At 46.8% G+C, this 22,204-nt stretch overlaps 1 protein-coding gene and 1 pseudogene across 1 annotated transcript in view; one reads left to right on the top strand and one right to left on the bottom strand.

Annotated features, from left to right (window-relative positions):
- Window positions 1-17,347, top strand: part of SPAG9 (sperm associated antigen 9) — a 2,066,870-nt gene extending 2,049,523 nt beyond the window's left edge. Inside the window, exon 30 of the mRNA XM_078654422.1 lies at window positions 16,337-17,347. Within this exon, the coding sequence (XP_078510548.1) occupies window positions 16,337-16,452 (116 nt within the window). The 3' untranslated portion in view covers window positions 16,453-17,347. The remainder of the gene's footprint in view (window positions 1-16,336) is intronic.
- Window positions 12,782-12,935, bottom strand: LOC144771159 (5.8S ribosomal RNA; annotated as a pseudogene).
- Window positions 17,348-22,204: the final 4,857 nt, after the last annotated feature.

Below are 22,204 nucleotides of genomic sequence, written 5' to 3'. Positions count from 1 at the left end.
GGCAAGAAACTAGTAAAAGTGCACCAAATGATAATAGGTTACACATTCAAGGGAGGGCCCGTGCTGTGTGGCATGCCTGGAGACTGCCCCTCACATGTCCGCACCCTGTCCCTCTCTCCAGAGGCAGAGAGAAGTCAGGAGGTCCAGTGCCCACAGACAGAGAGAACAGAGAGAAAAGCTTGACTCAGATGATGACTTTCAATAGATATCAGCGAGCTAGGTAGCAACGATGACCAGGCAGGACGGGGCTATAAAAATAGGCATCCTGCAAGTCCAGCACTAACATCCAGTCTCCTGGGTCCAGAGCAGACAGGACCTGAGCTATGGTGAGCATCTTGAACTTACCTTTTTGAGAAATTCATTGAGGACTCTGAGGTTGAGGATAGGACGAAAGCCTTTGTCCTTCTTTGGGACCAAATATTTGTAGGAATAACAACCGCAGCCTGTTTCTGGCCCGGGAACCCTCTCTATAGCTCCCTTGGCCAAGAGAGTTGTGACTTCCTCGTGGAGTAAGGCAAAGTGATCCTCCTTCAGCCAATCGTACATTGGAGGCATGGTTGGAGGGGTTGGTCTTGAAATGCAGGGAACTATATGCAACACCCACCTGGCCGAGGTGATGTCTCTACAGTGGTGGTTAAGTTGGCATATTCTGCCACCAATTGGTCGCGAATAATCCTGAGGGATTTGACTACGAGGGTTTTGTGGTGGAGGAGGGATTGTGGCTTGACTCTTCTTCCCGCCTCCCACCCCCTGGGTAGGGGTGAACCGCGTCATCTGCCCCGCAGAGGTTGCTGAACTTGCGGGGCCCTCTGGCCGGAATAGTGTTGGCACGGGTGGTAGCCCCTTCCGTAGCCATGAAAGGAGCAAAAAGCAAACGCAGGTAGGGATGCAGTGGTGAGGCCCAATGACTTGGCTGTAGCCCGCGAGTCCTTGAAACGCTCAAGTGAGGAATCTGTTTTGTCTCCAAAGAGACTGGAGCAATCAAAGTGCATGTCCATAAGATTAGCTTGCACATCCCCTGAAAAAACAGACGTTTTCAACCAGGCGTGGCGATGTACAGCCACCCTCATAGAAATAGCTCTGCCCAGCACGTCTGTCATGTCCAAGCCACTTCAGATGTGAACTTCGCTGCATCTACTCTCCCAAGTCTGACGTGACTTGGGAGAATAGAATCCGGTCCTCCTTCCAGACTCTGGGCAGCACCTTCGCAACCGTGTCCCATATCAAATGGGAATAATGGTCCAAAAGGCATGCAGTGTTCACCAACCGCAATTCTAGACTGGTGGAAGAGAAACTTTTCTCATCACAAAGCTTTCCAGTCTCTTGGATTCCCAGTCTGTGGGTGCCAAAGGGAACAAACCACAGGAAGTGGATGCTTGAACCACCAAGCTTTGTGGCGTGGGCCGTGAGGAAAACTGGGTTGCACGGTGCAGGGCAATGGCGGCGGACAATCGTTCTATTCCCAGGAGCCCCTGTGCTGGGCTTTGACCAGGTGCCCACAAGAACGGCCATCAAGGCCTCATAGGAAGGCATCAAGGGTTCCGAGCTGGAAACACCAGGCTGCATTACATCTGTCAAGACTTAAAATCTTGATCCAAGACCTCCACAGTCCTACACACCACCATAGCGAATAATACCCCCTCCTCCGTAGCCAGCTTAGGGGGAGATTGCATGCCAGAATCTGGGGTGGTGTCTTGGTCACTGGCATCATCCAGTTACTCATACCAGTCCATGTCTTGAGGTTGCAGGATTTCTAAAGAGTCCTGCTCCCCCTCCCAATCCTCCTCATCCATTCCTAATCCTTCAGAATAAAGCAGGTTGAACGGCATGGAGCTGTAAAGCTCAGTCGGTTCCGGTCTCTGTATTGGTGGACTCCCGACCGGCTCCGTGTCATTGGGAATGAGGATTTGGAAGGCACCGCTGGTGGGGGGCGGCGACGCTAAGGACCTGGCAGCAGACACAGTGCCGGGGAAGTTCGCAGTCGAGGTGCGACCGGCGCTGGTCCGGACCCAAGGCACTGAAAGACTTTTTACATCCATCACGGAAAGCCTAGTTCAGGTGTTCATGGACAACACTACCGCCATGTGGTACTGCAACAAACGGGGCAGAGTGTGGTCAGGACACTCTGGATTTGGCTGGACGAACAGGCGATTTCCCTAGTGGTTCAACATCTGGCCAGTTCTCTGAATGCCAGAGCAGACAAACTCCACCGAAGGTGCCTTGCGGATCACAATTTGCGTCGCCATCAGGAGGTGGTACAAGGTCTCTTTCAGTGGTTGGGAGAGACTTGGTTAGAACTGTTCGCCTCTGAAGAGAATGCGCAATGTCAGCAGTTTTGCACGTTGGAGTTTCCAAGGCAGCCATCACTTGGTGATGCTTTTTGTCGCGAGTAGAGCTCAGGCCTCCTGTACACATTTATGCCTATACCACTCCTGCCAGAGTGCTCAAGTAGATCAGGAACGACCAGGCACAAGTCATTCATGTGGCTCCGGATTGGGCATGGAGAGTTTGTTATCCCAAACTTCTGGCTAAGAGCATCAATCCTCCGATAAGGCTGCCTTTTGGGAGGATCGTCTGTTACAGCAGCAGGGGAGGGTCTTCCCCCCGAACTTGTCCCCTCTATACCTCCATATGTGGAGATTGAGCTGCAACAGTTGACCGCTTTTGACCTTCCTCCCAAAGTCTGCAAAGTTATTCTGGCAGCCAGGCATCCCTCCACAAAATCGGTATACGCCTGCCGATGGAACAGATTTTGTAAAAAGTGTACAGAAAGGTCTATTGACCCCTTATCTGCTTCTCTGGCAGATATTCTCCTGTTTCTTGGCCCAGCAGGGCTTTGCTTTCGGCACTTTGAAGGGCTACATTTCTGCCCTCTCTGCTTTTCTTCAGCTGCCAGATGAGCCTTCACTTTTAAGTCCCCTCTGGTGAAGAAATTTTTCAAGGGGTTAACCCACTTGTATTCCCCTTCTCCTTTTCCTATGCCACAATGGGATCATAATTTGGTCCTTATTTTCTTGACTGGCGCACCGTTTGATCCGCTGCACAACGGCCCTCTACGGTAGCTCAGTATCAACACAGACTTTTTGGTGGTAATTACCTCTGCCAGGAGTGTGGGCGAAATGCAAGCACTGTTATCACAGCCTCCTTACCCGTCTTTCGGGGCTATGAACTAGGGCTTCTTTTTTGCCCAAGGTTGTAACACCCTTCCGTATGGGACAGACCGCTACTATGCCCACTTTCTATGCACCTCTGCACCCTTCCAAAGAAGAGGAGCGTCTCCACATTCTGGACCCAAAAAGAGCATTAACGTTCTACCTTGATTGCACCAAAGAGTTTTGGGTGGATGTCCTACTCTTTATAGGGTACATGGGAGTAAAGAAGGGGTGTGCTTTCCAAAAGTGGAGCATATCATGCTGGGTTATCCTCTGTATCAAAATATGTTGTGCCTTAGCAAAGAAACAGCCTTTTGAAGGCCTTAACTGCCCATGCCACTCGGGCAAAGGCAGCCACCGCAGCCCTCCAGTGTGGGGTTCCTATTGTTAATATCTGCCAAGCGTCCACGTGGGCATCTCTGCACACGTTCGCCAGAAATCATTGCCTGGATTCTCAGGTTCGCAGGGAGTGCCTGTTTGGCCGCTCTGTCTTGCAGAATTTCATGGTTTAAAGCTTTTCCGCAGTCCCTCCTCCGGGGAAGGTATTGCTTGGGTATCTGTTCAAAGGTAAGGAATCTGCGGCTAGATCATGTCTTTACCAGATAAGGCATTAGTGAAGATATGTAACTTGTCCTTTTAGTTTATTTATTTTATAGAACCAAAGATACTTTGTTGCAGTAAAATACGTTTTGTAATATCCTTGTTTTTCATGATAAAAAGTGGACACAATGTATTTTTTATTCAATACAATGTTATCCGTTGGAAGGAAACACAATCCGGAATATGCAGGTAAGTGAACGATTTACGATATTGAGCTTTTGGATGAAGAATCAGTACCAGGCAAGGTTTAGGTAAGTGACCTCACCGCACCACCAGCGGCACTGGTGGTGAGTTCAAACTTTGGATCTGGTGCCCATGTTATCCAACGGAGAAAGGGAACAATCGAAGTGGTACTAATTACAGGTAAGCTGAACGGTTTAGTAAACCAGTGTCTGAGGGTTAAGGTAAGCACAGGGGGGGCCACAAGGCACAACCAATCTCACACCCTAAGCGGCACTGTGGCGGCCGGGTGCAGATTACCAACACCGCGTGGGCACCCAGTGCAACAAATAGAGAATCTCGAAGTCGAAAAAAAGCTGCAGGCTCAGGCCAAGAGGCTGGACGTAAGAAACTTGCAACTGCACAGTTAAGTTGGGGTGTGCTGGAGCATAGGGACACCATTGGTAGATCTCCCCAAGGGCACTGGGAGCAGGGGTGTCCTTTGGCGTCGGAAAGCAGCTTACCGGTACTAGTCGCGGTTGGGTGGGCCGTCATGCAGAGGCTGCAGGCGTCAACATGGAGTCCGGCAGGGGTCAGCCCACAGTGGACTCTTGCTCAGAAGCTTGGGGCAAACTTTACAGGACAGGTGGGCCACTTAAACTCGGCGTAGGGTACATAGGAGGATCTGTCGGTTTCGTGGTTCCTCTGAGCAGAGCTTTGAAAGTTGTTTTTCTTTTGGACAGGCCTGCAGTGTGTGTGTGTATGTGTTTTATCCCTTATTTTTCATATTGTGTTTTATTCTTGCACCGATTTAGGGTTCAATTGCCTTTCATAATTTTTATTTTAAAACATACTAATCTTACCTTCTTCTTGATTCCTGACACGCATCCCCTGTCCGCCGTGGCATTTAGTGCCGACTGAGCGGAGGAAATCAGAACTTTCTTACCTTGTGAAAGCAGCACTTCCGGCTGAGTTAGCAGCCTAGTGCATCATCAGCAACGCCCCTAAATTTGGCATGCTGAGCCAGACGCGCAGCGACTAGCCTGACGGTAGGCTGCGTGTTTGTTTTATCCCTCATTATTCATATTGTGTTTTATTCTTGCACCGATTTAATGTTAAGTTGCCTTTCGTCATTTTTATTTTAAAACATACTAATCTTCCTTCTTGACACCTGACACGCCTCCTCGGTCCGCCGTTGCATTTTATGGCGATTGGTCAGAGGGAAGCGGAACTTCCATGTCTTGTAAAAGCAGCACTTCTGGCTGAGTTAGCAGCCTAGTGCATCAAGCAGCAACACCTATAAATTTGGCATGCTGGGTTGGACGTGCCGCTGGCGCACCAAAGTCAAGCCCGTCGGCATCCTTCCCTGCCTGACTGCACCATGCGCCAAGACCCCTGGCTCTTGCACCAGGGAAAATCAGGATTTACCTATATACTCTAAAAACAGCTTCTTGACTTACGGGAGCAGGGAAATACTATTTGTCACTTCCCCCTAAACCTGAATGTACTCTCGACTGGTAACATCACTGTCTGTCCTGTTTGTCATTTTAAGCTCACTTCCTTTAAACCGGACTTTATAATAGCTTAGGATCTCTGCTCCCTCCCCCTCACCCCCCGCCCCCCTTCCCGGCCAATGTGAAAATACCCTCTCTGAATTTCTAATCAATCCCAGATCACTGATTACAAATAAAATCGAGTTTTCACAACTTTATCTCTCATCTGGAGCCTCACTGGGTGTTCATTACAAAAACCTGAGCCAAGGACTCTTGACCGAATATAAATGTGGGGTGGGATAACCATTATTTATAAGGATACCTGCTATATCGAGCCAATAACTACTCCTACAGACTCTTGTGAAGCCTTTTTTCCTCTAAAAGTGTTTCGGACTGAAACATTTGCAGGAGTTCTGAGTTACCGGCCAACAGGACCTAGGCCCTCTTTCATCATGGAGTTTGCCAACCTTATAGAACCCTACCTTGGAAAACAAATCCTTACCCTTTTGGTAGATGTCCATGTTTATTTTGACAGTGTGTCTTGCAAAGTCTTGCAAACTTTTAAAGAAATGTTACATTGCGGTTTTCCCCAACTAGTAAAGACAGCCACTCACGATTCAGGACATATTCTTGACGGCATTTTTTCTAATGATCATCGTCTTAGGGTGGATAAGCCTCTTCCCCTCTCTTGGTCTGACCATCAGGCTGTTCCATTTTCTCTTTCCGCCTCTAAGGGAAATAATAAGGTACTTTAAAGAAATTACCAACACATACGCAAGGAAACACTTTTTCGGGCCTTTAATAACCAACAATGGGCTGAAAATAATGACTCTACTGTGGCAGTCACAGAGTACTCAAATTGGCTCATGGCTTCCATTTATTCTCTTGCCTCCCCTTAAAGAATGCTAATGAGGCAGAAAAAAAGCCCAAGGCTCCCTGGTATCCAGAGAAGCTTAGAACACTCAGACAAGCCAGTCTCCTCCAAGAACGTATCTAACACTGTGACCCGATTGATAGAATAAATCATAAAGTCAAGTTGGCAGAATATAACGCAGCCGTTAAATTAGAGAAATCACTATACTACAATCAGAACACAGCATCACGTAAGTCGCCTAGTGATCTATTTAAACTGATGAATCTATTATCCATACTGCCTGCCCCAGTATATAAAGAGAGCTCGCATGACTTTTTTTACGACGCTATGGCTAAATATTTTCACTCCAAAAATTTTGAGATCCACTCTTCTCTGGACAGTCTTAATTCTGAACTTTTGCCCAAAATATTAATTTCACAGTCTCCTGTCCTCCCCACACTAAGAAGAGGGATGTCTGTTTGTCTTCCTCCCTCCTGAGACCGACCATCTCCTACGGGGATTACATCGGGCTCCCCACTGGAACCTTGCTCCCCAAAGCTAATGATGTTGGGAAGGGACACTATTATTCCCCATTTTACATCCACTTTTAATCTGGCAATTTCTTTTGGAGGATAGCCTCTTAGCTGGAAAACAGCGGTTGTTAATCCTCTGCTTAAGAAAACTAACCTTGATCCATCCAAATTTAAAACTATCGGCCCTTTTCCCTACTACCTGTTCCCGCCAAGATCTTGTAGAAACACCTAAATGCCCAGCGTAGTATTTAATTGAAACTACAGCATTTGCTGGACTCCTCTCAGTATGGATTTAGGAGTTGCCGTGGGACTGAGACTGCATTAATATCTGCAGTCAATAGCATCTGCATCATGGTTGAAGCTGGGCAGACTGCGCTGCTGATTCTGTTGGACCTGTCTGCAGCCTTTGATACCATCTCTCCAACAAGGCTGTTTGACCGCCTTCAGGAAATTGAGGTTACAGACTCAGCCTTGAAGCTCTTGTCCTCATTCCTGACATTTAGCTCACAGACAGTAAAGGTGGACCCATTCTATTCTGACCCCACACCCACTTTCTGTGGAGATCCGCAGGGCTCATCTTTGAGCCCCACCCTGTTCAATATATATGTCTCACCGTTGGCCAAGCTGATTAGATCCTTTGGGTTGCAGACATTATCCTATGCTGATGATACACAAATAATTGTGTCTATCACAAAAGATATAGGGGCCTCCGCCGCCAGCTTTATCAACTGCATGCAGGCTGTGGCTTCTTGGATGGTAAATTACTACCTTCGACTGAATGGCGACAAAACTGAGGTTATGGTCTTTGGTAGCCAACAATCTACCTGGACCTATTCTTGAAAGCCAGGAATGCTGGAACAATGCCCTTGTCCTGTTGCTTCGGCAAAGAATCTTGCTATCCTAGTTGATAATAAGCTGTCTTTTAATCTTTAGATCTGATAGAGACTACTAGCCGCAGATTCCTTAACGTAGAATTACCCACAGACGTGAGACTGGATCCGGAAAACTTTTTTGCCACAGCATCCCTGCGCGCCGGGGGCACGGCACCACGTGACTCAACCCCAACATCTGCGCTGGTGACGTCAGCGAGGATACATAAGTCCCACTCCGGCGCGCCTACGTCAGTCTTTTCTCTTTCTGCGTGCAACACTGATCCGGATTACTGTCCTGGCCTGTTTTCAGGCCTTCCATTCTTTTTACGCTTTGGCATTTAGTGGAACCGTGTGCGAATGCCTTCGGGCTTCAAGACGTGTACCTCCTGTGCACGTCCAATGTCGGCGACGGACTCTCATCCGATTTGCATGTGGTGCCTGGGTGAGCCCTTATCCAGGTCGGTGTCGTCCCAGCGTCCGTCCCCTACCTCGGAGGCAAGGAGCCGCCGGTTTGTCTGCGGAATCGCCTTTCGTCGCTGCCCTTTGGGCGTGGCTCACCGGCTGGTAGGTCTTTTAGTATGTCTCTGAGGCCTTGTCCTTCTTCTGCGGTGGACTCCAGCTCCCCCCGGGATAGGTGCCTCCGCTTGTCGCCTCCCTAAACTCAGTTTCCCTGTGCGGAGGCGACTAGGACCCAAATGACAGCCTACGCTGAAGCACTGCAGGCTTCTTTGGCCCTTCCTCCACCTACTGTGACGTCTGCGTATCCCTTGCCTTGCGCTGGGACTTCCGCGGCGGCTACTGCCCCGGCGCCGAAGGTTTCGGCTTCAGGTCGTAGGATGGCGGTGGTGTCGAGGTGTAGTCCTTCAGGGCTTCCCTCGTCGGTGCCTAGCGTCCCTGCCTTGCTGCAAATCCCTACGGGGCCCCATGTGGTGTCGCAGGCGATTGCCGGGACTCCGAGCTTGGCCCTGAGTCCCCCTCGATCCTCTGAACAGGCGGTTGCCCCATCAGAGGTCGAGCCGGCGCCTTTTCGGCGCCGGGAGCCTTCCTCCCCGACTCCGGTGGAGTCGCGGGTGGAGGCCAGGGCCTGGGACACCTTCCAAAGTCCCTCTTAGTTCTCGGCGTGGGCAGCTGCCCCGTCTGAGGTGAAGCCGTCGACCTCACCCAATTCCCCTGGAGAGCACGTGGTGGCAGGAGTCGGCCCGGCGCCACCTGGGCCCACCCTGGCACCTGCTGGTTTGTTTCTTTCCGGAAACAGGGCACTGTGTATTTACCTTTTCACCAGCATCTTCCAGGGAAGCCTCTTCGCCGTCCCCTCCCCATAAATCCTCGAACCTTTCTTTCTGTAGATCGCGGCCTGGCTCTCCACCGGCATCTCCGCCCTCCCCTGGGGCCCCTCAGGTTCCCCATTCCTCTTGGATCCTCCTACATGCCGGGTCTTGGGGATGGGCGGCTCAGTCTGCAACCATCACCCACGGAGGAATTACTTTACCTCCGCTGCGCCCTACTGAGGCCAGTGTTGCCTTTGTTCGGGCTATTTCCACGGCTGCTGGTATTCTGAGGATGGGTGAGCCTGTCACCCCCTTTCTTACAACCTCTTGGAGATTCTCAACCAGGGCTCTGGTGGACAGGAGTTGTTCCTTCCCTTTGAAGCATCTCTTCATAATTCTCTTATGGGGGCTTGGGGGCGCCCTGCCACAGGCGATCCGGTGCCTGAGGCACTACTGCACCGTCATCTTCCTGCTCCACACAACCTGGTATGTCTTTCTTTCCACCCTTCTACTCAAGGCACCCTACTGCGCAATGCCTTTCTGTGTTTGCCTGTGGTGGTTTTCCTCCGTCTCGGGAGGCCCTGTGGTTAGAATCATGGGGACGTAATGTCTTCGCTTCTTCTAGTGCTGCCTTGAGGGCTCTTAACACTTTGTGCGTGCTGACCAGGGCTACTTCTGGCCTGTGGGAATCTGTGGAGTCCCTTCTTTCTCATGTCTCTCATGAGGGGGCACGTGCTGATCTGTGGGGCCATGTGATGGATTGCAGAGAGTTGGCCGCGTTTATTCTTTGTGCCACTTTGGATGTTGCTGATGCTGTTGGCCGTGCTATGGCCACTTCTGTGGCTCTCCGTCGCCATGCTTGGCTACGCGATGCTGTTTTCCCTGAAAATATGAGAGAGCGCTTGGTCGACCTCCCTTTTGACGGGTTCCTGTTGTTTAATACTCATGCAGACTCCGCCATTCAGCATCTTCTTGCGGGGCTTCGTTCTCCTCCTCCTCCTCAGTAGGTTGGTCTGCCGATCCTTCGGGGCTTGGTGTGAGACGTTATCTCACTTGCTCCTGATATTTGGTTAGTAGTAGTCTCTATCAGATGTACGAGTTACTTACCTTCGGTAACGATGTATCTGGTAGAGACGATTCTAGCTGCAGATTCCTTCAAGACCCACCCTTCCTCCTCGTTTCTGCAAGGGCCCTTCTCGTTCTTCTACACTCGTCTGCTTCAGGGCGGTGGTCCTCTGCGAGTGCTTTCTTCTACTCCCTCCTTGGGGGATGCTCACCTTGTTGTCGTTGCCTTTCTTTCTGGTGATTGGTGGGCAAATGCCTGGGTACTTCTGCGCCCATGCATTTGGTCTCCAATGTAGGGTTCGTTATGCCCTGCTTCCTTGTGTTGCTTGCATATCTGACTCTTACAGGCCTTGGGGTTGAGGCCCCCTGGCTGGGTCTTGACCTCGGTTCTTTTTAGGAGTTTCCCCTTCACCACCCCACTCTCCTGCTGGTGTTGTTGAGGGATGACTTGTCATCGTGCTTCCATTCTGACCTTGGACCCTTTCTCGGCTCCGGGCGGTGGTTGCAGGTTTTTACATCTGCTGTGCCCTTTTTCACATGCTTTCTATTTCCAGGGAAGCTGTTCGGTTGGTTGCAGGCTTGCTTACAATGGCTGTGCTCTATTCTTTCATTCTGTGACTTGGCACCTTAGTGCCTGGCACTATTCTGGTGATGCTGTTCCTCACCTTTCGTTTCTTTCCCTTCTGTATAGCTGGGTTTTTAAAGACTGTTCCAGTATTCTCGCAGTTTTGTTTGTGATGGCTCCACGTTGTGGCGCGGAAAGTTCTCAGAAGAAAACTGACGTAGGCGCGCCCGGGTGGGACTTATGTATCCACGCTGATGTCACCAGCGTGGAAGACGTCAGGGCGGAGTCACATGGTGCCGTCCCCCCCACGCGCAGGGATGCTGTGGCAGAAATGTTTTCCGGATCCAGTGTCATGCCTTTGAGTAATTCAACGTTAAGGAATCTGTGGCTAGAATCGTCTCTATCAGATAAATCGTTACCGAAGGTAAGTAACTAGTATGTTAATAAGACTGTCTCATCTTGTTTCTGGGTTATAAAGACCCATAGGAAGATATTTCTGTTTCTCTCTCTCTCTCTCTCTCTCTCTCTCTCTCTCTCTCTCTCTCTCTCTGCGCGTAAACAAGCAGCTGTGACTTTGATTTTGTACAGTATGGATTTTTGTAATGCACTCTACCTGGACATCAATAAGGCACCCATTAATAATTTACAACTCATCCAGAATGCTGCAGCGAGACTTGTTTTGGATTTTCCTAAATTTCACTCTATTGGAAATTGCATTGGCTCCCAGCTGAGAAACAAATCTTGTTTTAAGCTCTACGCATTGTTCATAACAGGCTTCCCAACTCTGGCCCGGAGGGAATTAAACAGCTCTTCCAACGTTATGTCCCAACTAGACAGCTGCGCTCTCCTGATAAATATAGACTGATTATTCATAGGTTTAGGAGGGCAAGATGGGGCGGAAGAGCCTTTGCTGTGGTGGGCTCTGGAATACTCTCCCTATATCCATCTCTAGTCTTGAGGCACACCTTCCTTTTCGTAAGACTTTGAAAACCTTCACTTTGCCCTGTAATTGTTCATTGTTGAGGGTTGATGCTTCTGCCCTCCTGGCAGTGTAACCACTTCAGCGCCTTGATACCCTTTGGCTTTTGTTCCAGCTTTATAAATTGGTCATTCATTCATTCCACAGGAGATCAGGAGTCTATATGTAAGACAGGCAGTGCTCCCAGGCTTTTGGAGGTCGTGGGTCTGAGGGACGAGTCGTGGAAGCTTACAAAATTCGAAGTTTACAGACAAACTGGCAGGAGCTTCTTGTCGTGCAAGGCTCGGCTCTTCTTTGTCCTCTTCTTGGTTGGTCGTCGCTAATCCAGATCTGGTCCGCATGTGAGCAGCTCTATGCATCAGCCCTGAGGCTGACTATCCTTGACCAACCAAGGCTTCACAGCACTGCCAAGTCATTAAGTATTGTCAAAATTATTTTTTACTTTTCCTTAGGTATTTGTTGGGCTTCGGTTCTGCACCCATATTTGGCCTTAGATGGAGTTTACCTCCGCTTTGGGCTGCATTTCCGAGCAACCAGACTCTGAGAAGTCCCGATCCTGGCTCGACGGAGGGTGCTACTGGCCTAACAACTTCCTCAGGGTGAGCCTTGATCAGAAGGACTTAGTCCCCCTGTGGTGGAGTTGGTCTTCTATTCGCCACATTTTCCGTGCCTGCAGTCGGTCGAGGATTCAGCACTGGGTACTTCCCTCTCTACTCACCCTTGCAGAGAAAAGTTTATTTTCCTCTGCTTAGTAGTGTTATTAAATTCAGTGAGTCAGCACATCTGATCTGAGGTCATAGTTGGATGCCGATCCTTGAGGGATCAGGGCGGAGCCCTGGGCTGCAGATGAGCACAGGAGGGCGGGGGTAATGCAGTGAGCCCTTTCCCAAAGCGGAGATGAAAACAAATTGGTGCCAGTGTCGAAACCAGCACCAATGGGTAGTCAAGAACCCTTCCCAGCCCAGGCCACAGAAGATGGCACCCAAAATGGTATTCGCGGGGAGCTGTGGAGCACCACAGATATGTAGCATGTGACCAGGTGCCCCAGGTATTTTCATGCCCATGATGGGTCAGTCGCCCGCCTACTCCATTACGTTAAGGGAAGACCAGGTGCCCTGGCTACATACTTCTGTGCCAGGACCAAGGAATCTTGCAAAGGTCTATCAGGGTCTGACCTTGGGGAGCTGGGGGATTAAGGGAGCAGAGCACCCTAAGAGAGACCTAGGGTGATTGACGTTCAAGCGATCCTCAGACTGATGAAGCCCCGAGAAGAACCCGGAGTCGCAAATTGCGTTTGAAGTGTTGGTAATCAATTTATCCTGCAATTCACACCACTTCTCACAGCTAGCTGCGTTTTTCATCAATGCACAAGCTGAGTGATCCTTTGCTAAACGTCACAGGCAACTTTAGCATTGTGCACCCACCTGCGGGTGCAGGAGACGTGGTAGGAAGGCAGCGTCACCCTTCCACTGTCTGCGTGGCTTTGCCACATCTCTCCCATCTGATACTGCTTGGGAGAGAACAGTCCGGGCCTCCTCCAGGACCGGTGGCAGCACTTGCGCAACAGTTTACCACAAGGAGCGGGAGTAACAGCCCAATACACATGCAGTGTTCACTGACCACAATACAGAGCTGGCAAAATAAAAATTTTTTTTGCCCCAACTATCCAACCTCTTGGATTCCCTATCTTGGGGTGTGGAAGGGAACGCGTCTAGTGAAGTAGAGGCTTGGACCACCAAGCTCTCAGTGGTAGGGTGGTTGGTGAGGAATTTTGGGTCGCCAGGTGCAAGGCGATGGCAGACGTGCAATTGACCTATTCACAAGAGCCCCGAGCTGGACTTGGACCAGGTTCCCAGAAGGACATCAGCCATGGCCTTGTTGAAATGCAGGAGGGGTTCTGAGAAGAAGACATCTGACTGCAGGACCTCTGTCAAGATGTTCGTCTTGACTTCTACCAAAGGAAGCTGAAGGTCCAGTGTAGGAAAATAAGATCTTTCTGGCATAGATACCCCCACTTTTAGCTGGTGTTAGTGTGTTTTGACTGTAGTTCACTGGGATCACTTCTAACCATAACCTCAGTGACAGTGCTCTCTCCTCTAAATACCATGGTAAGTACTTTGTACACACCACAATTGGCATACTGGTGTACCATTGTAAATCCCTAGTATATAGTACTTGCGTACCCAGGGCTGCAGCATATATTATACAACAAATGGAAGCCCATGCAAACGGTGTCTGCAGAGCTGCCATTGCAATCTACGTGAAATGGTACTTGCACCTTTCACTTTGGATATGAGATTTCCCTTATTTCCTGGTTACTGCACTTTAAACATATAAGTCACCCCTAAGGTAGGCCCTTCTGTCCAAGGGCAGGGTGCATGGTTCTAAGTGTGTGGGTACCCCTGCACGAGCAGGGATACCCCTACAAACTCAATACTATAGTCTCTGGACTTTGTAAGTGCAAGACAGCCATTATAAGATATGTAGTGAACACTGGCAAGTTGTGATATCCAACTACATAATGGCTGCCCCACACCTGGCCACTTTGATATCAAACATGTTGGAATCATGCAACTACCAGTATTCGTTGAATGATACTATGTACCTGGTGAATCCTTAGAGGACTACCCCATACCGACTTGTGTAGCCTGTGTAGCATGCTCTGCTGCCGACCCTAGACAGTGTTCTGCCCCCCTACTGATGAGCTTAACTCGGGCAGGGAAAGCTGAACAAAGAATTCCCTGCAAATTTCCTGCAAAGGAGTGGTGTGGCCACCTCTCCTTTAGATGTAAGTTGGGTGGGGGCGCTCCCAAGCTTGTTGGTCATCCTGCGGGCCACTGACCTTCCTGCATTCCTCATCCGTCGTGAGACAGCTCGTGGACTACTCCTGTGCTCCAACATCATTGTCTGGGCGCCACAGCTGCTTCCTCAAGACCGTTGTACTTCAGCAAGTACATCTGACAAGGGGTGGTATTGTGCTCCTGCTCCTCTTGGATACTTCTGGGTGGTTCGGACTCTGTCCCCTCTGCTTTCAGGTAGTTCTCATCCAGAATCTGCAGTTGGGTTCCACCGTCCTGGTCTGGCAAGTAATTGCAGCCGCCATACTTCCAAGATTCTGCATTGGTTCCTACGTCGGTTATGACACCACTTCGCCCCTATGCACCCAGGGTCCCTTGTGTAGTTATCTGGTTCCCTGGGTATCTATGGAGGGGGGGTAGGTCTACAACATCCCTTGATCCAATTGGTGTCTTCGGGGTCCTTAGGGAAGGATCCTGAAACAAGAAAATACCAACTGTGACTTATCCTGTCTTATCCTATAGACGTTTGACCTGGTGTACCCACTCTGCACCGATGGTTCCTTGCTTCCCCTGGGCTTCTCCATCCTTGGATAACAGTCTTGTTTTGGTACTTATCTCTTATACCACTTTCTTAGTATACGGTTTGGCCCCCCAAAGGGCCCATGAGTTTTTCTCTGTTACCTGTTTCTAAAGTATTTCTTGTGTGTATTTGATATCTCCGGATAGGAGATTTACCAAGTTAGTTCTTAGTGTTTTCAATATAAATACTACTGTATTTTTTGTAAACACATGTGGTTCTTTCTTTGTGAAAGCTTGCTGATTGACTATGTGGTAAATGTACCTGCTTTACACCCTCCTGAATAAGCCTCAGCTGCTTTCCACAGCTACCCTTTAGAGTGCTTTGGTTATCATGGACCTAGACACTATCACTAAGGGTTGCCTCGACTCAGTGCACAGTGCCTCATCATAGGTGGACACTTTATACTGAGCACGCTTCCTAAAGTATGCTAACATGTTATGTGTTGTATTTGTTGCTTGTGACCCTCTCAGATCCTTTTAACATGCTTTGAATGAAAATTGCAAGAATATCGGGTATTAGGGTTAGCACATTAGTTGGCACATAATGTGGTTGAGTGACATCATTTCTGGAGATGGAGTTGACGAGTATTCTATATGGTTCTGTAGCCTAGTCGTATATTTATGAAGTGAAAAAATTATGTAGTTATCAGCAAAATGGCTAATGAAGATAAGTAACTTTTTTTGTTTGCTATGTAATCACTAATTTACAGTAACAGTAATTGCTGCAGTTTTGTTCTTTACATATGACAAGATACATAGTTCAATTTATTGTAATGATATTTTGTTTTGGCCAAATATCTCCACAGCTATAAGGGGTGAATCCACTCTCTGTACAGTTACCCCTTGACCCAAGGAAGGTAACCTCCCCTGTCCAATCAATTTGGGTGTACACTGTTTTTATGGTTGGTCTCTATCTGTAATGCCACAGGATCAAATATGATATACTGAAATGCTTCTGAGGGTCCTGAGAGTGGCTATTATTACACATTCCTTGTGGCTACACCATGTCATGGAAAAGCAGTTTCTATTCTTGTCACAGGACAGCAGAGAACCCCAGAGACAGCTCCCAGTTTGCCGATGCCTAAAAGCTAGAAGCTACAGTCATGAATAACAATATCTTTTTTTGTGGGTAGATGGAAACCGCAATTTATGAATTAATTTACTTCTGTGGAAGAAACGTTGTACTTATTTCACTTATTACATAATAATTCATGTAAGGAAACCACATTCTCACTCCTTAACAGAACGTAGATTGCATGTACTGTGTAAAACACAATAATCTTAGTTACGTTTTTGAAATGTATTTCCTTAACATATTTATAGTGGTGTTTAAATGTTTGTGAAACAGGAGGCTTATTATTAATTAACTGCTAGATAATCTGTTACTTCTATATAATAATTAGAGTGTTTTTTCTCTTAGGTGATGAAAGTGGGGAGTCTGAAGTATTTGGCGAAGCACTAAATCTTGAACCTTCAGGGGCCAAAGCTGAAAGAAGTCACCTAATAGTTTGGCAAGTCATGTCTAATAGCGAATAAAGAAAATAAAGCGCAGTGAGAAGAAAAAACAATTCTACACGGTTTTCCTTAGGAGCTGGTTATATAATTCCATGTTACAATGTTGTAATATTCATTTTCATTTAACCTAATACTGATGGAATTTCTTATGCTTCATTGCTTTAAATAGGAACTAAATTATGTTGGTTTTATCTCACTTGTATACTTGATTTATAATTTTAATATGTTGATAAGAAAACATGACAGTATTGCTTTCCTTTACTAAGATCACTGGTGTAAACAACCAGCCTGATGGTTAACACTTTCAGTTGTATATCATTTGTCTTGAAGTTGTGTTGGAATGATATTTTTAACTTCAGTAATTAAGTCTCCTGAGTCTAGTTTACTTAGATTTGTGGTACTTTATGCCTCATGTAAAATATATTATTATAGATACACAGTCCTGTTTGTGAATCTTTTTATCTTCTTACAACCTGATGTTTTCAAATCACAGTTTGATAATGTGGGTACATCAGCTGATAGTTTGCTATTGATTTAGTGTATAATATTATTTCGCTCCTACAAATCATGTTAGTCATGTAAAAATCATTAGATGTTTTCACAAAAATGTAAATGTCGCCAGAGTCCTGTTCATATATCTGTGTATTTTTCATGTACACAAAATTTCAGATTTTTGTATGCTATATTAGGATATATTTCAATGAACACTGATGATGTGATTTTTTTATGAAACCACTACCATTCATAGGAATCTTTTCATAGTGTTTTCCATTTTGTTAATTTAATATTTCACATTTATAAATTACTCTGTAAAAATATTCTTGGATATAGAGGATTTTAAACCCTCAATCTGATCAGTTCCTATCTACCAAAGAGAATTACATTTTCATCTGCCATTAAAAAGTTTATATTTTAATTACATGCCATTACTTCACTTGATAAATTAATGTTTAAAACAGAAAACAATAATGGAAGACTGCTTATGTAGCTGTTAAGTGATAAAGCCACCAATGATGTAATAAGAAAGATATGTACATACATTCTGTCAATGAAATTGCTCAAAAGTGGAAGGAAATGTAAAAATATTTGTGGCACATTTTTGCTGCAGTTCTTGATCTTTTGCTAAATTGTGCCTTCGTTGTTGTTAGTGTCTGTACAGTGTTATAAAACGTTGGATTTTGTTTATGCTTTAGGTTCAGGCTTAACAGTTCATATCAATAGTGCAGTACCACATCCTTTGCAATGAGAGAAATGGGGGGTGGGCTGACCATAACTGCTGCACTCAAATTAGAATATTGAAACCTTTATTGTAAATCCGGTAATACTTTGCTGTGAAATACACTTGCACACTACTTATATGACCACCTTTAACTGCATCTCAATGTTCTATCTGCATTTTACTCTGTTTCTATCCCAGTCTGGTTTCAGGTGATCCAAAATACAGGATTGTAACCTATGTGTCCACCTAATTACTTGATCGGGACTTTGAAACAGAGAACAATGTAGTAAGTTGGCTTGTGTAAATGCAGACCATCTTCACCTTTTAGAAAGCACATTGATAGTACCTTCATTAATGTTTCTCTGAAATTCCATTAGAACCCAGCTTATAATTGGGTTGTCTTAAAGAATTATTAAATATACAAGTAAAACATGACCTGAACAGGTAATTCCCTGCACTTGAGAAATTAATTTTGTGCATTATGGAGCTGTCATATTTAATGAAGACATTTAGTATTTTTTACAGGTTAATTGACACTGTCTTTATTTGTCAGTGAATAGGTTTGTTTTTTAGGATCACTTTGAGTATTAATATTGTTCAATATAATCACAGCAAATTCAGTTTTTATGCAATGTATATTCATGTTCAATAGAGTCCTATATCAAATAACTACACAATGATATGAGAATTAATTGACAAACTACTATTTTCAATATAGTTTCATTTGATAAAGTGCCATGAATACTTGCATATCCTTTTGAAAGTGCAAGGTGTTTCTTTAAATTGTCATTGATATTTTTAACTTCAGATTCTTTACCTGTTGAATATTCCTAGGTGTCTGGATCCATATTCTCCTGCACTGGTAGGGGGGTACGGCTGTGGCTCCATCTCTGTGTGATACCAAAGTGATGTCAATGGAGCCATACAGTATCCACCACAGCTTACTGACATCAGTTTCCTTTATTCTGTGCTGGTTCAGAGGTGCTCCCTGTCACTTGTCATGTTTTCTTATGATCTTACAAAAACAATTTCTCAATTCTTCATTGGAGTACATACAGATGTCACCATCAAAGAAGTCGGGCTTTAAACCTTGTTGCACTTAAATATACAGTTGTCTATTTTAGACCAAAGTGAGGTCTGTCTTCAGTGCCTGGAGTTGAAGCAGGACTCAAAATTGTACGACAAATGTGGCCTCATGGACACCAAAATCATCAAAGACTGCAAGCCCAAACTTTTTATTGCACAAGCTGGTACCAACTATTGTGCTCAATGGTGATGGCTCTCAGAGTCTTGTTATCCCTCAAAGTCTAATTTCTCTCCATGATCAAAATCCGAGAGAGAAGAGGAAACACAAGAAGAAGAAACACAAAGACAGCTCACCTCGCTGTGCTCAAAGTCGATAGGTGAGACACGAGACACACTCCTGTCCCTCCCTGGAGTCCTCTTAAAGTCGGAGCTCATGGACATCTCTCTGCCAAGGAGCCGGTCCCTGTGGTGCTGCGCAGCATGGTTCCTATGCCAGGCTGGCCCCACCCCACCCTTAAGGAGGTGATGCCAGCAGCTTTGGATTGCAGTGCTAGTATGAGTGGCTTATTTCTACAGAGGGCATTATGGTGCGGTTCAGGCAGGCTACAGTCCCCTTTGGCATTCCTCTGGGCCCCATAGATCCATTTGGGGCTCTGTATAGGTTGGTACTGGCAGGTCTGACCTCAGCATTCAACCCCAGGGTTCCCTCTCCGGGGATGTCTCCAGCCAGATTCATTCTACCGACAGGTCCTTCACGGGTGACACTTTTGCAGATACCTGCCTTGCCAACATCATTGATGTCTAGCTTAGCTCCAACACTCCAACACCAACCATCAGCAGTGCCATATTCATTGCCAGCTCCTAACCCAAAACACCTAGGTACCGGGGCAATCCTCCAAAGGTACAAAAGGGGGCCTAGAGATTGACAAAGTAGGCCATGCACAGAGAACTCCCACAGCCTGAGCCAACACTATTGAAGATCATGAAGGACATATTTGGATTAGGCTTTCACCCTATCCAGGTGCTGAACCCAGTTATGCATAACACTGATGTTAGTAGTCAGGCTGCAAGTTTTCTGCCTCAGCAATCGGACAGAGCAGACTACCTCGCTCTTGAAAATGCCAGTGGCCTTTATACAGTTCCAGAAGTTGAGATGGAATGTCCTACAATCCATGTTCCTCTGTTCCTATAGTTTTAAGGAATGCAGCAGAGGTCCTAGAACTGCCCTTGCCTACGGCACAAACCCGGTCCAACATTTTAGCTGAGGCCTTGCATCCTGCTTTGGCTGCATCACAGCTTCTTTTTCCCTTAAGTGATGCCCTGTGTAAGCCTATTAAAGCGTTATGGGAAAAGCCCACTTCAGTCCGGCTGTTAAATTGCTTATTGCAGGAAGGTTCGGACCTGCTCCAGGCGACCCTACCTTCCTTTCCACCCACCCTGTACCAGAAAGTGTGGTGGTGCCGGCATCATGTAGCACTAAAAGGAATCCAGATGAGTTTCTGGCTACCCAACCTGATTGTGTCCCAGAAGCTGGTGTCTCTTAATACAAAGTCTTCTCAGCTGCCAGCTTAGCTTTGAGGTTGATGAACGCAACTTTCTTGGTCACCATATGTACACATGCTGTATGGGAATGGCTACCATGGTGGTTTCTAGTTTCCGGATCACCTTAAGGACCACTTTGCCGAGGTGGTGAATGACTGCCCAGAAGTCACCAAACAAAAATCACCAGGGCAGGCCTAGACAAAGTGGATTTCCTAGCCAGAGTCATGGGGTCATACATTGCTCTGAAGAAGCACACTTGGCTTCAATTCACCATATTCTCTGGTGATGTACAGGCGAACCTCATGATGTGCCTTTCGACAAAGCATGCCTATTTGAGGAAAAGGCCTTCGTGGTCCTTGAGAGACTCTAGTTGAGAAGTACTGCTGCCTGCTGTCTTAGGGCCTTATTTAGATCGTGGCGGACGGGTTACTCCGTCGCAACAGAAACAAATATCCCGTCCGCCAAAATATAAATCCCATAGGAACTAATGGGATTTATATTTCAGCGGACGGGATATCTATCACTGTTTTGACAGAGTACCCCATCCGCCAAGAACTAAATCAGGCCCTTAGTCTCCAGCCCTCAGCCCAGGATTATAGATTATTCCGAGTATTGAGTTGCTTTCAAAGCAGGAAATTGGGCATGGGTTGTTACTCTGGTTCCCAAGATGTTCAGCAGTCTTAGTCCGATTCAAGACCTCAGAATTTAGAACTTGTTCAGGCTGTTCTGACGCCAAATTTTGGATGATTTCCCTAGACTTGCAGGATGTGCAATTTCACATATTGCTCTTACAGTCTCAATGGAGTTACCTGTGTTCTGTGATAAGGTCAGCTCACTAACAACTTGAAGTCCTTCTAATCGCACCTCGAGACTTCAATAAGGAGAAGGTAGTGATTGCAGCACATCTGTGTTGGTTGGGGACTTCTGAGTTTTCAGGCAGCTGTCTGCATAAGACCAGCTAGCAGCAGGTCGTATCTAATCACCTTCAGTAATCATCATCCCTGCTGTTTGACTTGAGCTTTTCCATTAACATGTCCATGTTTCTTCTAGAGCCCTCTCAGCACCTCTTGTTAATAGGAGGAGTACTTGACACATCCATGAAAGCCTTTCCTCCTCCTTATAGGATCCAGGACATTCAGGCTATGATTCTGATGCTTTGAGGGCAAGCCCAAGTTCCAATCCTAACAGTTCTTCGCCTACTAGTTATGCTGGCCTGCTATATACACCTCGTCGTATACACATGCTGGCACATGAGTGCTCTCCAGTAGTGCCTTCATTGGCAGTGGTTCCTGCATGAGGGACGTCTTTCAGAAACCATAATTATCTCCTGAGACACTGCGATGGAACTGAGCAAGTGGTCAGTGGAGGCACACCTGCCACAAGCAGTGACCTTTTGCCCTCCTCCAGCAGTGTTTACATTTGGTAACAGATTTATCCACTCCTGGGTGGGTTGCTCATTATCTGTCAAGATCTTGACAAACAGTATGAATGATATTTGGTACATCAACAAATGGTGAGGAGTTGGTTCTCACCTAAACTGTCAGGAGCTGTTGAGGTTCTGAGCTTGAGTGCACCAACATTGGTGCCTGGTTAGTCCCCATACATTTTGGCTAGCTCCCTAAACACCATAGCAGACAGTCTTAGTCAGTGTCATCTTGTTGAAAATGAGTGGTGTCTCCATCCAGAGGTGGTTCAGGCCATCTTTGCCCAGAGGGGCACTCCTCAGGTAGTATTCTTCACCACTTGTGAAAACGCTCAGTTAACACAGTTCTGTGCCCTCCAGTAGCTGATGCAGGAAGCCTTGCAGGTTGCATTTTGGTTGAAGTTACATTTTCCACTTCATTGGGTGTTTCCTCCCATTCTTTATTTGTGTTAGCTCTCTCAGCAATGCGAAGGCACAATCAAAAGCAAGCATCTTGTATAAACCTAGTTGTGGGGCCCATGATGCAGATCATTACTGAAGGTACATTTTGCACAGAGAACATT

This window comes from Lissotriton helveticus, chromosome 7 (assembly GCF_964261635.1).
Source record: "Lissotriton helveticus chromosome 7, aLisHel1.1, whole genome shotgun sequence".
NCBI classification, from domain to species: domain Eukaryota; kingdom Metazoa; phylum Chordata; class Amphibia; order Caudata; family Salamandridae; genus Lissotriton; species Lissotriton helveticus.
The sequence above is the reverse complement of the archived record's forward strand: the minus strand, read 5'-3'. Positions and strand labels throughout refer to the sequence as shown.